This window comes from Melopsittacus undulatus, chromosome 13 (assembly GCF_012275295.1).
Source record: "Melopsittacus undulatus isolate bMelUnd1 chromosome 13, bMelUnd1.mat.Z, whole genome shotgun sequence".
NCBI lineage: Eukaryota > Metazoa > Chordata > Aves > Psittaciformes > Psittaculidae > Melopsittacus > Melopsittacus undulatus.
Window position 1 is genome coordinate 9,456,733 of NC_047539.1, and position 17,793 is coordinate 9,474,525.

At 41.0% G+C, this 17,793-nt stretch overlaps 2 protein-coding genes across 2 annotated transcripts in view; both read right to left on the reverse strand.

The window, feature by feature from the left end:
• Nucleotides 1–615: 615 nt before the first annotated feature.
• On the reverse strand, nt 616–14,739 carry NSRP1 (nuclear speckle splicing regulatory protein 1). The gene is made up of 7 exons (XM_005142901.4): nt 14,644–14,739; nt 13,463–13,550; nt 6,235–6,291; nt 5,624–5,755; nt 4,489–4,696; nt 3,812–3,920; nt 616–2,315 (listed from the first exon to the last, which is right to left on the reverse strand). The coding sequence occupies exons 1-7, from the start codon at nt 14,661–14,663 to the stop codon at nt 1,220–1,222; spliced, it is 1,710 nt and encodes a 569-aa protein (XP_005142958.2). The 5' UTR covers nt 14,664–14,739; the 3' UTR covers nt 616–1,219.
• A 539-nt stretch (nt 14,740–15,278) lies between these two features.
• The window catches only part of EFCAB5 (EF-hand calcium binding domain 5), a 40,086-nt gene continuing 37,571 nt past the window's right edge, over nt 15,279–17,793 (reverse strand). The window contains exons 22-23 of the mRNA XM_034068732.1: nt 17,623–17,719; nt 15,279–15,746 (exon numbers count right to left, since the gene is read on the reverse strand). Coding sequence (XP_033924623.1) covers nt 15,580–15,746; nt 17,623–17,719 — 264 coding nt within the window. The 3' untranslated portion in view covers nt 15,279–15,579. The remainder of the gene's footprint in view (nt 15,747–17,622; nt 17,720–17,793) is intronic.

Genomic DNA, 17,793 nt, shown 5'->3' on the forward strand with positions numbered 1-17,793 from the left:
TCCAAGCAGCAGTAGAATACCCAGTCCAGTTTACTACCCCAACAAGGCCTCTTTGCCAAAAACCAGAGGATTTCCTTCAGTTCTTTCACTCTATTCCAACAGAACAAAAGCAAATTACATTTTTTAGACAGAACAGCAAAACTGAACTGATCCACACTTGGAGTAAGTGCTTAGCTACTTGATGAGCTTACACATAAAACTCATTTCAAGGCTTTGTAAACTGGCAGGCTTGGCATTTAACTTCACTCACATTTTGTCTCATTATTAAGGCGGAACAAGACATTACAGAAACACCAATCTTAAAACCTTTTTTAACATTGGTTCACTTTACTGTAGCAAAATAGCAATTAAGTAAAAGAAACTACTGTCAAAAGCATTAAAACCTACAACCACTGTCAGATATCCCACTTACCAAGCTAGAGATTGGAGATAACTTTATTCTTCATTATGAACCTTTGAACAGGTTGACAAATCTAAAACATTACTTCCAGTAGAAACAAGCAGATACAACTGTAATACATAAACTCATACACAAGAAACAAGACTCATATACCTTATTTCACACACAAAGATGCAGTAAAATAACACAAGCATTAAGAAGACCCACACGTTAGATCCAGTATGTAACTTACACTTTATTTAAGTGTTTCTGTACATCAGATCCCCAAGACCAACGCCCACACATAAATACAAAATTCATATATCAATAGGCACCTAGCTTACAAAGCAATGTACTACATACAGAAATTCCCTAGATTATTATTTAGGCTGGTTTTCTTGCCTTTTTCTTCACTTTTACAGTTCTGTTGCTCACTTTCAAAAGCATCAGGTGGCAACAATGTCTCCTGCCAAGGGCTGAGAACACCCTTCTCTCAGCAGAGCTCACTGCTTCAGCTCAGAGCTGCCATGTTTTTTAACACTCCTAGGTCTGTCCCAGAATCTTCAAGTGCCCAGAATCTTATGGGTTGGGTGCTGAAGGCCATGGTGGATGGAGTCAGCACAATTTAATACTTCAACTGTATAAAGACACTCAGGCTGTTTTTCAAGTGATCCATGAACCCATTTCAAGAGTTGTTCCTCTATTACAGCACACACAGTTTCTTAGATGAAGCCAGGAATAAATAACTAGGACACACTTTTACCTCTGTATAGGAGTCCATGCAGCAGTGACTTTTCCTTCTGGTTGACAGACCGAGTGTTTTTGTCCACCACAGGGATATTAATCTTCTTCCTTCTCAATGTAAGATTTGGCACTGACACGTGCCATCTGCCTCGCCAGGTACCGGTCCCTCGCTGACATAACTGTCTCCTCATTGCTCCGTTTGGCAAATTTGCTCATGCTCTCAGCTGGTTTCTGTGCTTGTTCTTTCTCCTCTTTATCCCCTTCTTCTCCAGCTTTACGTTTCTGCTCAGATGACATTTCAGAGCCAGATCTTCCCTTCTCATCCACCTCCTTCTCTCTTCCCTTTCTCTCTTTTTCCTGATCAGTCTCTCCATCTTTTTCTAAAGGTGTAGAACTACTTCCCCTCCTCTCTCTGTATTTCTTTTCATCATTACCGTATTTCTCTCTCCTGTCCTTCACATGATCTTCCTTTTCTCTATATTTTTCTCCTCTCTCCTTCTCTCTGTCATTATATCTATCTTTACCATTTCTTATTCTTTCTTTTTCTCGTTCCTTTTCTGAGCCCTTCTCATCTCTTTCCCTTGTTATTCTTTCTTTCTCTCGTTCCTTTTCTGAGCCCTTCTCATCTCTGTCCTTTCCTTTCTTCCATTCTCTGCCATGTCCCTCCCTCTCTCTTCTTTCCTTCCCTCTTTGTTTATCATCCTGCTCTTCCCTCCTCCTGTAGTTATCTTTATTAGCATAATCCCCATATCTATGTCGCTCTTCCTTATCCCTTTGGTGATCCTTTTCATAGGTCCTACTTCTCTCATGATCTTTTTCCCTGTATTGTTCATCACTTCCCCTTCTACTTGGTCTGCTCTCTCCCCTCCTTGCAAGATGATTTGTTTGGGCTTTTGAGGGTGGCTCTTCCTCCACACTGGATGCACTCGGTGACCTGGAATGTCTCTGGCTCTTATGATGTTTAACTTCCTCTTCGCTGCTCACAGAGCTCTCCCTCTTTTTCTTCTTTTTCAAATTCACTTTACTATTTTTATGTGTCTTATCATCATCACTACTATCAGTTTCTAAGTCAGTATCAGCATCTGGATTATTCTCTTTCTTAGCAGAGGGCTTTGGTCTTTGTTTTTCATATGGACCTTTGTTCCTTTGGTTGGATTCATCATAACAACTGTCAGGTTTTTCTTCCTTTATCCTGCATTTTTTATGTTAAAAAAAGAAAAAAACCAACATTACACAGCCTGAAATCTCAGCCTCTTCCACAAACTGACTTCTGGTCAGGACTTCAGCAAAAGATGCTGCTGAAGCCTAGGAGAGCAAATCTATCTGTGGCTCAGGTTCCAGGAATGCAGTGCAAAGGATTTCTGCTACTCATCTGTATCTGGTTCATTGGTGAATATGAACTGACTAATTTATCTAAAAGAATGACTACGGTTAAGTATCTGTAGCCTCCATCTAAGCAAAAAGACAGATTTGTATTCATATGTGAGCTCTGTGGCAAGCTGCACACTTTCTCCTATGTGCTTATTCCTTTTCACTTCAAGTAATTATCCAGAGAAGCAGCAGGCTATATGTTGTGTTGTTTTATGTTCTGTTGACAGAGGTAAGAAGCAGCTTCCATTAGCAGTAGATCTTTGATAATCCAGTATTTCTGAAGATATTGCTCTTGAGGCTAGACAGAAATTACTATATTTTCAGAGCTCATAGATTCTTAAGCACAAAAAGCCGATCCATGGAGGACCAATCTGGGCGGTAGACAGAAAGGTTGTGCTTTGTCATTCTTTGCTGACTGATAAGGAAATACATGCTCACTCACACGAGCCGTGAGTATCTTCTCTTTAATCATACAGCTCCAGTAACAGTCCATGGTAAATTCTTATGAATCAGCACACCATCTAGTTAGACTATCTGATGTGTGCTGCATTTTCTTTGAGATGGCAGGCATTTAACTTGTAATATCAGGTTTAAGGCCTATCTTAAGAGAGGTTAAACCTGAATTGTTCCAAATGATCAGTTGCTGTACGTAAGAAACATATCCCCTTCACCATTCCACAGGGCAGAATTTCACCATCTCAGATACATAAGTAATTCAGCCTCATCTCATTACTTTGCTTTGGAATGTACATATATTAAGATCTTAAAGCACTCCCACTGGATTTCCAATACATTTGGTTAATTTCCTTTTACCACAGCACCAGCACTCAATCAATTTAGTTTTCATGAACCCATAAATGTGGAGTAAGTACGAAGTCAGAGACTCACATTCTTTTCAGGCAATTTATATCACAACATCATTTCCTGTGATTTACCTCTTGTGCTTGTTTTATCTTTTGTCTCCCTCATAATTCAAAATATGGAACCTAATGCATATTGCCAAATACTATGTAAACCAAAGCAAATAAGGGTTGGAATATATAGGCTGGAATAATACCAAGTGGTATTACATGTATGACATGTCCTCTTGATACTTTTTAAATGGCATTCCTGTCCTGCTTGGTTCTGTCTTACAGTCCATTACACTTATGATTATTAGACATTTTCCACATAACTAAATTAATCAGCTGTGTAAAGGAATTACTTTACCCTACAATGTTTAGTACTCTCTAATTCTTACAGTGGTCCAGTGAGTCTGGAATCACAAACAGCCAGAAGCTGGTTTATATTGGAAAGCCTTCCAGAATGGCATCCTACCTGGCTTCACGGAAGCTGCATTTAGGCATCTCTTCTTCCCCCACTCTCTGGTTTAAAAGATGTCTGTAAAATCCACTGAGATCCTTCTGTTTGGTCACATCCAGGTACGCTGTGAGAAAGAAAGTGAGGTTGGATTTACCGTGACACAAATACCTATCAGACACAACTCACAGCAAGGCAGACACCACCAAGGCTGCAGTCTCCAGCCTGGAGGTTTTCAAGTCCAGAGCAGAAAAACCTCAGAGCAGCCTTACTGCTGACCAAGCTTTGAGCAAGAGGCTGTAACAGATGACCTTCTGAGAGCCATGCCAGCCTGATTTATCTAATGACCCTATATCCTATTTTTTACACCTGTTCATGGGACACTACAAAATGCCTGGAGTAAGGAGTATAAGCCTCACTGCACCCCAGGCTTAGAGACTTCCTTCAACAGGTGACTCTTCCTCAAAAATAAAAAGCAGCAACACAACACTGACACAGAGAGGAGTTTCCTCTCTTCCTTTAGTAACATACAATGGGAAATAACAAAGGATCTGATTCAGTATCTGCCACCTGGACCTTTTTGATTTTAATTATCTCAAGCCTCACAGAGAGCCCAGATGACAATGTTGTTGATCATGTCAAGGCCATACTTCCATACTTATTTTAAAGGGAAATTATTTCAGTGTGAATCTCACCCTCGAGAGCTGCTTCTCGTTTTTCTCTTTCCTCCTCCTCAGCCCTTTCTTGCAGCTTCTTCTTATAAGCTGAGGTCACGAAAGCCTCTTTGTGATCAAACTCTCCCCCTTCCATTTCACGCTCTTTCTGTATTTTTCTTTCCATTCTTTTTTCTTGCTCCTTCTTTCTAATCTCAGCTGCTTTGAGGATATTTTGGATGTATCTGGGCTAAAATAGAAGAGCAAAAAGGGATCATGATGAGAGGTAATTAAGGTGGCTGAGAAGATACACATTGGGATTGATGGAGAGAAGCTGAAAGTTGGTAAGAGAATAAAAACTAACAGCAGCTACTCTAACATATTCTCCACTGTATGACAGCTATCTGAAATAAGCTGTCATTCTCTTTCAGATCACTAATACCCATGCTTCCATGCTGTATTCAATCAAAACATTCAACTCATCTTTGGCCAAGATAATTTTTGCTCCTGAGTGCGAGTGGCTTTTGATTTCTCACCCCTGTCTTCTGCCTTATAATAGTCTTGCCTTTCTATTGCTGTGAAAGAGTGGGAAGCTTCCTTTTCTACCCACAAAACCTGACAAGAGCTTTCAAATTAAACAGAGTAAGTAACAATGAAAGTATCACTTGTCAGGATAATTCAACAATGCTTTCAAACAAGCCATTAGGCTATGGAAACTGGCTCACATCTCACCAGTGGAAGTTAATTACTTTTGTCTCCTGACAGTCCTCTGGGAAGCCCAGCAGTGTGTGAGGAAGGACAATTTATGTTCATTGGCTTAATAATGAGTCTCTATTATTATAAGCAGTATTGTTACATGGCCCATTGCCTCTAATCCTATTATCCCACTGTAACATTCTCTTCAGAAATCTACAGATACACTATATACATCATAAACTGCATGGGAAACTTGTAGTGTGCCACCCTCTGGAATACCACTGGTGAGGACTCCAAAGTACTCAATGAACTAAGAGTTTTGCCAGAATTCTTGCAAATTACTACTTTATTTAATGGGATTTGAGCACAAAACTTGCATGCCCCAGGGAAAATGCATTTGGCAAAGCTTAGCAGTTAATCAATTTTAGCCACTCCAAGCACACAGAGCTCAGACAGACATCACACACTTTCAGGTATCAACCTTTTTGTCATCTCTTCCAGATAACACTCTGGCATTACTTTCTTTCTTCTGCTGCTGCATTTCATCATAAATACTGTCATATTCGTACACTGTAGCATCTTCCTCCAAAGCCTTCTGAATCTCCAATTTAGTCTAAAAGAACAGAGGGAAGATGAAGAGATACTCAAAATTTAAGCATGAAATTTCAACTGTTTTCAAAGGTTTTGAGAAATTCTAAAATAACCAATGCACTCTACACCACAAAACAAACTTCAACACCTTGTGTATTTAACTGCTTGCATTGAGGAGACAGAAATTTCACTGTATTTTACATTATGGCCAGGCTCTTTCATGCAGCTTTCATCGGGCTCTTCTTCAGCTGCTCTGATCACAGCCAGAAGAGTTTCAAAATGAACAATCTTGCTCAGAAAACTGATACATTTCCATGCTAGAGGAAAGGCCTTGAGAATTTCAGATCAAGTCTTGTGCTGCGAAGAGCAATGCACAAAATCATAAATCTATACAGAATTGTTTTAAAGGGTGACTATAACACTGCAATGACACAAATCTGTTTCTGCAACCATTTAAAGGAAATAGATGCTGTAATTTCTTAATCTGCCACCACATCTTACCTGTTTCATTGCTTGTTTTTTCAGTGCTTCTTTCTGAAGGCTTTCACCCACAGATGGCTATAAGGAAACATTGCAAAAATGAAATCAATTACATTGACACAGCTCCTAACAAACAACTGTATAACAATTCCATTCCATAAGTCAGTACCTCATTTCAGTGGAATTTTTCTGTAGGAAGAAAAGCTAAAAGTTCATTCCCAAGCATACAACAAATCACCCTTTTCCATGAGCGAAGTATCACAGTACCTCAGCATATGTATGAAAATGATGACAAGTTTAAGAACACTATTTCAATGGTGTGTACCTCAAAAGCTGCATAAAATTGCATGTCATTTCACAAAGCAAGTGATCTCTGTCCAAGAACTGCTCAGAGACATAGGAGGTCTGTGAAAACTCTTCAGTTCCAACGCCCTCCTCCAACCATTGCCAAAAGAACAGCAAAGAAGATACACCTCTCCACTATGATAAGGGTCAGCCTGCTGGGGCAAGAAGTTGTCACATCAGCACGTAAAACACATAGCAAAGGACAGCTGAAGCCGGTACTGAAACACATTCTTAAGAGAAGGATGCTTATAATACACCTACTCATGCCCAAACACAACAATTATTTCAGGTTCTGTCATTTAAAAAATGAAATGAGAGGAAAACATAGAAAACACCCACCCCCCCAAGTCGACAAGAATTGGACTTACACCCTCCTATCAATTTATGTATCAGAAATGTTGATGTTCTTGGGGATTACACGATTTTGAATAAAGAAGAGATGTTCTCAATGATTTTTGTAATTATTATCTTTCCAACAGGCTGTGGAATACATAGATGCTGCTCAGAATACACATACTCTTCTTCCAGGGTGTACATGTGCTCAGAGATGCAAAAACTGTGCTCATGGTAAAAAACAGCTGAAAGATCTGGCACTTACTACAGGTTTGAGCTGTATCATTAGTTCTGTATTTTCAGAAATAAGAATACTGCTGCTGTGAACAGCATGTACTTCAAATGTTCATGTTTCATTTTTCAAGATGAATATGCTAGCAAACAGCAGTACTGATCTTCCCTAAGAAAAACCATGTCCACTACTGAAAATACGTTTTCTAATCATATTGTCTTTTAACAGCTTTGCATTTTATTTAGTTTTGTCTTTTAGTGTTGAACTAAGCTGTGTATTTATCTTTCCTCAACCAATAGAGGATACTGTTTATTTAACACATCCACTACAACTGACAGGAGGTGTAACCTTGTTTATGTAATTAAGTATCTCAAACTTACAAAGCTGCTACATGCAGACTTGGATAAACTCCATCTCCACTTTCCAAATGTTAAACCTTGTGCTTAAACGATAGTAATAAAGGGAAAGTGTGATGAGCACTTCCATGGAAGAAAAGCCCTCCATGGTTCAGTTACGCTCCTACCAAAAGCAGCTTCTCCCACTCAGCTGCAGGTAACCAGGTTAAGGGAGCAGACAGGCTTCAGGCTTTAGGAGCCTGAGCTTGTAAGACATTAGCAACACACTCAAGAGTCTGCTGTGGGATCAGAGACTACACCCTGTACACTGCAGCTTGCTGCTTATTTGGATGAGAATTGGATATAGTCTCTTATTTGTTTATGTAGCTGGTTGGTTCGTTGACTGGGGGAAGTAGATAGCAGATTATTTAGTTTAAAACAACGTAAAAGGATCCTGGCTTCATTCATGTGTTCACCTCTGGCTTTCAAGACTGAAAAGCTGATGTTGTGGGATATTTAAAATACTGTACTAAATTTTTAGGTCATCTGCTTTCTTTTCAAAACATTATGAGTCTGTATGAACTTCTTAACATAAACAGCTGCTTTAAACTGGCAGTGGAACATATACCAGTGCCACACAAAAGACCTAAACCTCCTCCTGGCCCTTGGGTAAGGTGCTGATCCTCTACTTGACATATTAAGGGTGAGCACAGAAGGTTTCCTTTATCAAACTCTTACACTAGTTTTACAGAAAGGTACCAGAACATTAAGGAATCTTCCCTGCATCAGCCCAGAAAGCAATGGCTCAGTAGAAGATGAAACAGATTCAGGAGTTGTATTTACAGGGTCAGCTTTATCCCACCAAAATGTTTGAAATACGCTTAGAATATTTTCCTCCTCTGCCTACGTGAAATGAACTTGTTGATCTGCAAAGATTATACGAACACAAAAGTAATACATAATCCTCTTGATAGTACACATCATTGTAAAGAACTCCACCTGCCATTTGTTTGTCTAGAGTGGCAGTAAGTTTACAGAAAACAAACACCTTCCCTCATGGTTTATGGTGAACAATTTCCTGCTGTGCCACAAGCTCTGACAGATGAGAACTTCCCGTTCTTTTGTATTGTTTTTACTTATCAACTGCCCATTTATTAAAGGCCCTATAAGCTCAGCAATCTGTCTCATACTCTTTCCTTGCAGTCAAGCTATTCTTCTGAAGCACAAAGCTTAGAGTTTAATATTTTCTGGAAGGAGAAAATATTTTAACCCCATCCTGTGAAATGACACAATGCATGCAAATCAAGAAGCTCTTAGATATGCGATTCTCTGGTCTACCCCTCCTATGAGACCATGAAGTTGAGCTTGTACACTACTGAAAAGGTTAAGAGAAAAGTAATAGAAGAAATAAGAAATCACCCCAACCTACTAAATAGCTCATTGTTTGCTCCCATTTCTTTATTTTAATAGATGCTCTCAAAGTACATGTGAGATGCCCAATTTGTTCTTCCCCACTGACTGTCACAAGAAGTACAAGACCAACAAATTGTGACACAGTAGCTATTAATAATGGAGCATCTTGTATTAGCTGCACATCCTGCCTCCAAGAGAAAAGCATTTGTGGTTGTTACCAAAACCCCAGGCATGGTACTTACTGACAGACAATATAAGACATTATTCCAATCCTTTTCTAAAACCAGAAGATGATTCTGCTCCAACATAACCTGTTATAAAAGACCCATGAAGGGGCTTTGCCCTTTTGAACTCTCTACATGCTGCTTTGCAGTAAAGACACACAAAATAAATTACCATTGTTTAAACTGAAATACATTTGAAAGGCAAATTACATGCTTCAGTGACGTCAGGCAGATTAGATGTAGTTTGATTTTAATCTCTCACTACAACCATCTAGTTCTAGCTGGACAGAAAAATACTTGACCAAAGAGCAGGAGCAGGATAATTTGGAGCTCTGCTTGATCACCAAGTGAAGGGACAGTCAACCAGTTCACAAATGCTTTCCAAGCAAAACACTTTCAGATCAAAACTCATCTAATTCACCTAATTTCAGGTGTCCACTTTGGCATGAAATGAGTTGTGCCTCAGCAGTACCTGCATCTCTTATGACTGTACAGAGTACTCAGGAGCTCAAACACAGATTTCTAAGGATCTCGCCCCAAGTATGTGTCCCTGAGCAACTGTATATATTGCAAAGGCTGAGATCTGACTCTGCTCAATACATGCTTCTCACATCAGATAAGGAATCTCAGGCTATGAACTTTGGATTCAGGACTCTTTGATATCCAAACATCTCAAAATGAGCCACTTACACTCCCATGTATATGTATTAATCAGTGAAGCGTTAAGGTTGCCCTCATAGAGACCCGGATTACCCAACTACAGACTGCACAGATGATCCCTGAGCGTACACAAGACTCGGAGCTCCATGGGGGAAAAAATACTATCAAGTCAGGCAACAGATCCATCTCAATTCACATATCATATGATTCATGGCTACCAGCAGAAGATTAAGGGAAAAACATAAACAAGTCACATACAGAATTAGCTTTCCTCGACATTCCCTCCTAGCTTCCAGAAACCAGGAAGTGAGGGACTTCCTGCACTGGAGGATGCACCTGGACCACTGTTTGCCATCAGGAGCACCCCTAACTTTGGCTAATCCATACCTGAATCCATTTATCTTTCTGGCCATGCCACAATATCCTGTGGCAATGAGTTCCACAATTTAATTATACATTGTGTGGAGAAATCCCCAACTTCCTTTTGTTTAGATCAAACCAGTTACTTGGTAATTCCACAATACACTGTGTTGCTCATATTTTGAGAAACACTACATTACTTTCTCTGAACTTTCTTAATTTTACCTACATCTTCTTCAGTTCCTTCTCTTCACTTCCTTCCTCTCAGTAACCTAAGAGCCCCTTTAGTCTACTTATTTTGCATGAAAGCTGTTGCATAAACTCTGGTCATCTTCAATACTCATCACTTTGCCAATTTTACTTTTAGTCATTCTATATCTTTTGCAAAGTGAATAGAAGAGTCTCTAAGTAAAACAAAAAACCTGAGTCTACAACAGGACATAGTCTTCTGCTTGTCCTCAGTTTCTTCCTTTGTGTCTGCTTTTTTACTATTCATTTAGTTACTACTTATCTCTGAATAGTAACTGTCCATACTGACTCCATTATCTCTCTCTTCAATTTACCACCTAGTATGGTCTAAATACAGTTATTTTTCCAGCTACACTTTACATTCTGAACAACAAACCAGTTCTGTAAGGCTGGTGAGGTGCAGGAATGTATGTTGGGTGATTCTGATACAACCAAGAAACAGAACCTTTGTCCACTGTACCACAGAGATATTTTCAGCTGAATTCCAAAGATAAACCAGAACATGGAACAGTGCACTGGGAATACTCACAAGCCATCTCTGAAAACACACTGCATGAATAAGGGAATAGCATCTTTGGAGGAAATGGATGTATCACAAATAATGCTAAGCCAGAAAGGAAACTTATTTCTAATGCATCCTAGACTGTTGCTGTAACATCTACTCTTCCCAAGAGGCTTTCCCAGGGGTAAAAACCTTCCCCCCAGTTTTTAAAGACAGTGAGAACTCCTCATTATGAAGGCAAATAATTCACAACTCTATTGACTAAAAGCACCTGTAATCTCCTGGGTTGCTTTTTCCCAGTCAACACTGTATTTGGAGAAAGCTTCCACCCCAGATGTTCTGCTCCTTATGAACTAACCCAAAGATCATCTTCATCAGCAACTAACATCCATTAATGTACTCAGCCACAGAAAAAAAACAACCTTTCAAATCCCTTCAGCAAGAGTACAGGCAAAATCTTATTGAAATATGCACAGTAACATTTAAAAACAGAGAGCAGAAGTTTGGTATCTCCTGTATGATCACAGACCAAGTGAGGTGTGCAGATTTCCCAGCACAAACTTTATTAGAGTTCAGTTAAAAATACATAATCTCCAGACATTTGAGATGTAGTTCTGGCTGATAAGGCAGCAGACAGGAAATGAAACCCCTCCCAAATGCTGCTCCTTATCTTGAAAAGCTCTGAAATGATTACTGAACTAATAAAGTAATTTAGCCTTAAAAAAAATATAAATGATCTTATCTGATAAAGGCAGTTATGAGATTATTACTTTTTGCTGGGTATGTACTATAGTGATGAGCATGACAACTTTTAAGAGTCTTTGTAACAGACTCTTAGTGAATCTGTCAGCCTTGCTGAGAGGATACTTGATCTGTTAAGCTAAAAGTAGACAGCATCATGCACTATTATTATTATAACTCTATGCATTATTTTGCTTTAATGTTTAGATATTAAGAGGAAATGGAGAAGTTAAAAAAATGCTCCATACTCAAGAAGGTTCCCAGTTGTACTGTGTAATGCTGACAGCAGATTAACTGAAGCTCACTCTTGGGATATGGAAAATGTGGGGTCAGACCCTTAATGTAGAGAAAGACACCAAATCCCAAATGGTCAGGGACTAAACTGACCAGGAAAGTGCTCCTGCCAAGGGGACAGTGGATCCACTGCCACCTCCATCTGAAAGGAATGCTTCTCTTCAGCACCATGAAGCCAGCTAAGAGATCAAGGGGGGACACACCTCCACAGAGTGCAAAGGACAGCAGCAGTGTGAGATGGGATTTAAGACATGTTCCTGTCCTCTCTGCCTCCTGCAGGTCCTACAAGCTGCACTGAGTCAGTTCCATGTCGAGCAGGTACCACTAGGAAGGCCCTCAACCCTTTCATGCCTGTATGAAGGGAGCTCAAACACCTTCAACAACAGCATTCTCATTTCTGTAAATGAATCAGGTACACAGAGGCCAGGAAGTGCTAGATTCAGGCTTTCTGTGACATATAAAGAACAACTGAGAGTTCATAAGAAAAAACCCAAAACATATTTAAAAGAAATGTTTTGATAATGAATCAGAAAGTGACCAGGATTATTTGATGCTTTATTAGCGCTGGGTTTTCAACCACACTAAAGATCACTGAGTGAAGCTCTACAGCAACAAGAGTATTTTTGTAACACAGATTCCATCTCAAAACTTCAACTGATTCTAAATTTCAACTTCTTAAATGTTAAAATTCTAGACTATGGGTGTCAGTGAAGTTCATTTTCTGGGTTTCGTAGGAAAAAAAGCTAAATATTCACATAATGACATTCTGATTAAATTATCACAAGTAATTCCAGATCAATAAAACCCAGTATATTGCAACATTATGTCCAGAAAGCTCCATCCATGTTCATCTCCATGATTTTGAGTTCCTGTTCTTTACCTGTAAACTATGAAGCTACTGGCTCTAAATCCTTTGGAAAGTCTGGTTTAGGAGTTGGGTTTTTGTAAGGTATCCCAAGCACCCTATGCACCATGGCAGCTCTTGATATTCCCCATATTCATAGCAGTAACTTTCATAGTGTACAGCAACTGCTACAGGGGCAGGTTGAAAGCTAAGATTTTGAAGGTAGTACTTAAAAAATATAAAACCATTGAAGGAGACTATAGCAAAGAACACTATCGACTTCATGTGATACACTCATACACACCATGAGTCTGAACATCAGAAATCACTTATATGAAATCTGCGTGGAATGAGCTAAAGGTTAAAATACACTTTACTGCACTTTAAAGTAAGGGAAAGGAATGTTGATTGCTACTGGTCTTTATTTGCAACCACGTTTACCAGTGATGGCCAACACATTTCTTTACAAGCTACTGTTAACTCTCATAAAAAGGCTGCTACATGTGATGAGCTTTTGGAAGAGCTGCCAGAAAGTAACCAACCACCAAGTCATGGCTTCACCTAACTCACACTAAAGAACACACAGATCCTGTTTCACACCCAAATGATGACACAGGTCTAAGTGACACCAACACAAGCTGATGCAAACATTAATGGTTGTAAGCAATTAATTTGAACAATATGGGTAAAAATGCATCATAAAGCTGTTGAACTCACCTCATCATCAGAGTCTTCTGCAAACACTGAGAGTTTCTTTGAAACGAGATTTTTCTGTGGTGTTTTTTTGGGCATAATGAGCCCATATCTGGAGAAAAAGACTACAAGTTACCCTTTCATGTTACTAATAAGAAAATACAACACATTCCAAACCAAAAATCCACCATTTCCAATTTTAGAAACAAAAGATCTGCATCAGTGTAATGTATGAGGTATGGAGCTGAGCAACACCAGCTTGGCCTTGCCATGGGCCTGCAGCTTCTCCCATAGGTATTGCTGACTTTTTCTGTGCAAAGATTTGGGATGCAATGGAATTCCCTAAATGAGGCCATAAATCCCTTATGTCCAGAGTTTTCCAAGTGATTTTGAATTAAGAAATTACTGTTTATCCTGCAGAGATTCAGTCTTAAGTCTACATTAGACCCCATTCTGTGTGCAGTAATTCACCTATTTTGCATGAAGATGTAAAGCACCAACCCATATACACCACTATGGCAAAAGACAAGATTTACTGCCAGATGGTGTCCTGCAGAGATTAACGACACAGAACTGTTCTGCTGACAGAGCCAACCTCTGTGGATTTGGCAATGAGCAATCTCTAAGGGAGGGATTTCCTCCAACCTGCTTTTCCCCAGTCCATCACTGGGTAACTTGCACAGCACAACGTGGAGCTGCTACGATACCGTACATATGGCACCATCACTGTGACAAACTACTTCTGTGTGCTCCGAACCCGCCCCAGCAGCTCCCTCTGACGGGCTGCGGGGAGCCGAGGAGCAACCGGAGCCACTGCCCCTCAGCCGCCGGTGCTATGGGGCTGGCAGCCGCACAGCTGGTTCTGGGGGGCGGGGGTGGGTATCCTGAGGAGATTTTACTTCCCAAGAGTGAAAACTCCCCCCGAAAACACGGCAGCACCTCCGTTGCTTCCCACCGATGTGGGGTTTGCTTGTTTTTACCAAACACAGGTTTAAACTCAGGCCAACGCAGCGAGCCCCGCTGCTGCCGACCGGGCTGGGGGTTCTGTTAAGAGCTCTGCCAGGCCCGAGACAGGGCCCTGCTTGCGCCCGCTGTCACGGCGGCCCCGGGGACCTTCCCTCCCATCCGCTGCCCCGCGGAGCAGAGCCCGGTCAGACCCGAGGGCCCCGGCGGGGCCTCGCAGCCCCTGCGCCACCGTCACTCACTGCTTGCCTAGCGCCGCCATCTTGTCCCGGCCGTCGCCGCGCAAAGCCGGCGGTCGTTCCGCGGCCGCAGATTCCTCGCGACAAAAATCCACCCGGGAGGATCCCTCCGGTTCCCGTCTCTATCCCGTTCCAGCTCCAGAAGGGAAGCGTGAACGGGCGGAGGAGGCTGACGGCGGGGAACGAGTTTTTAACGGCTCGTTGGCTGGTGGCGAAAGTGCCGGTAGGGGAAGGCTTCGGCCCGCACCGCCGTGAGGGGAGCCGAGCCTTGCTCAGCAGAGCCCAGCGGGAAGAGGAGGGAGCCTGCCCCCCTCAGTGTGCACCTGCCGGGACACGTCGGTTGTTGCCGGCTGAATTAAAAAAGAGCAGTTTAATTTCCTAAATTTGATTAAAAAAGAAGCGATTCGGCCAAAATAAGCGATACTGGAAAGATGGAATCTTGCCGCCGACAGCGCAGTTGGTGTAATGTCCGGCTTTATCCCAGTGAGAAAGCTTTTTGTTTGTGCTGTATTGAAAGTGTAGCACGTTCAGAATAACTTTACGAAATGCTGATTAACAACCTTTATTTCAAATTGTTCCTAAAAAGCAATTTAAGGAGATAGAATGCTGACTTTCGGTTTGCTGTATCATCTCTTAGCATTGCAGCTTGCTATTCACAACATCTGTGCCTCTCCCCTTTTCCCATCAGGATTAATTCAACCAAACAAACACAAATTCAACAAAACCTCTTTAATCTAGGTTTTAAAATAAGTAGCTATACTAACAAAATTGTTTCCTTCAACATGTTTATAGCTTTTTCTAATCCCTAGCAGAGTTCCCACCATGTTAACAACAAAGACTTGGTGGCTATGGCTAACAAACAACGTAAGAACCCTCACATTTAGTTTAATAAAGGATGTGAAACAGCAGAATTACTAGGGTGAGGTGAGGAATTAAGGTTTACTTGGTGGTGCACTGCAACTTGATGCCAGAAGGGGCTAAAAAGGTTTTCTTTCTGCTGTATAAACTCCTTGTGCTCCCCACCAGCGCCAGGCAGGTTTGTACCCAGTGATACAGGTACTCTATGGGAGCTGAGCCGTGCTCCCACACTGCTGCTCGAGATACACCTGAAACAAAGAAGAGCTGTAAATCCAACAGGAAAAGCCAAAACCATGAGCACTGTCACCACATGACTGAGTAGAGATCATCCCATCAGTGTTGCTCTCCCCAACCCAGTAAATTCCAGGCTGGAAAACAGTGGTGCTTTAAAAGCACACACAGCATTATTGTGGTCCCTGTCTTTTTATTAGAACGTATCTTGCACAAAGTGCTCTGCTGTGTTTTAATGCAAAACATTTGATAATTAAACATACAATGAGAAAAGTGAGGGTTTCTCCAAGCTCAGATTTGATTTAAGAGTAATGAACTTCAAAGCTCTTTCACTAAATGCTATTAAAGGTCACTACAGAATCATACCATTAAAGATTGCTCTGTCGACAGAGTGTAGCTCCTTATGTGCTGTCTTCTCCATTACAGCACACATATATGGAACATATGGACATTATCTGGTGTTAATTTTAAAGGAATTCTTATAATTTCAAGTTATAGCTGTATTCACACCACTGATCTGACGCTATGCAGAGTAAGTTCCACCCTAGGAAACCAACCCTTTGTAGCATACCAGCAGTCTCTCAAAGCTATAGTCTTTCTAGTTACAGCTGTGTCCCTAATTGGAGGAAGCCTGGATGTTCTAGGCCTGCTTTGTTCTTTCCAGTAAATGAATATTTATGAGAAAACATGAAAAAGAACTCTGACTGCTTTTTGTGTTCACCACAAGAGTCCAGTGCAGAGCCACAAAGATGATGAAGGGAGTGGAACATCTCCCTTAGGAGGAGAGGCTGAGGGAGCTGGGTCTCTTTAGCTTGGAGAAGAGGAGACTGAGGGGTGACCTCATCAGTGTTTACAGATATGTAAAGGGTGGGTGTCAGGATGATGGAGATAGGTTTTTTTCAGTGATATCCAGTGATAGGACAAGGGGCAATGGGTGTAAACTGGAGCATAGGAGGTTCCATGTTAACATCAGGAAGAACTTCTTTACTGTGAGAGTGACAGAGCACTGGAACAGGTTGCCCAGGGAGGTTGTGGAGTCTCCTACGTTGGAGATATTCAAGGCCTGCCTGGACAAGTTCCTGTGTGATGTACTCTAGGTTACCCTGCTCTTGCAGGGGGGTTGGATGAGATGATCTTTCAAGGTCCCTTCCAACCCTTGGGATTCTGTGATTCTGTGGTGCACATCCTCTGCTAAATTAACACATCTTGACCACATTTGATTTTTAACAGGCCTCTCAGACAGGCATTAGATCATCAAGGGAGAGATCTCAATGAGAATAAGAGTCATTTCTCTTGCAGAGATATTGCAAATAATAATAGCCTCTTGACTACTCTGGCACCAAAAAAAGCTCATATTCATTAAAGGAGAGAAAGACAGGCTGAAAATAAGCTCCTGTATATGGCCAGTGAGTATTTTAAGTACCTGGCAGATGGTGTTTACGAAGAGGAGGGCTTACACTGTCCTCCCACACTCACATTGCTGTTTGGAGCTAGGTCAGTCCCTAGGGCAGGACATGGAGGCCTGAAGTAGATTTACTTGCCAAAAGAGCCATCATTCTTAGTATATCTTTACATATTACTTGCCAAAAGCATCATCATTCTTCATATGTTTATCTGGAGATTTACAATGAGATCATTTGTTCTGGTACGTTTCAAAGCTGATCTGTTCCTCTTGCCTTAAGACAGTGAATTTTGATTCTAAATTTAACAGATTGACTTTTATTGACCAAAAAAGACTGCAGATATTTAGGACCTTTTGTCCTTCATCTATTGTGAAATCAGAGTTAATTTCCAAAGTAAGGACCTTAAAAGCACTCAGCTGAAGGTTGCCACTGACACTGTTTCATTGCTGAGCCAGGTCTGGTAATCTCACAATTAGTTTATGATATTTACCAGTGATGCAGTCCAGCAGCAGCTCTGCTTGAACTTGCACAGATGCAGCAGTTGGATCAAAACAATAAATCTCCTGAATCAAACTGTCATCAAGTTTCTGCAATGCAAAGAACAAAAAGAGTCAGGTGTCAGTGAAGACTTAAGAGAGGGCTATAGAACTAAAGATGGCTA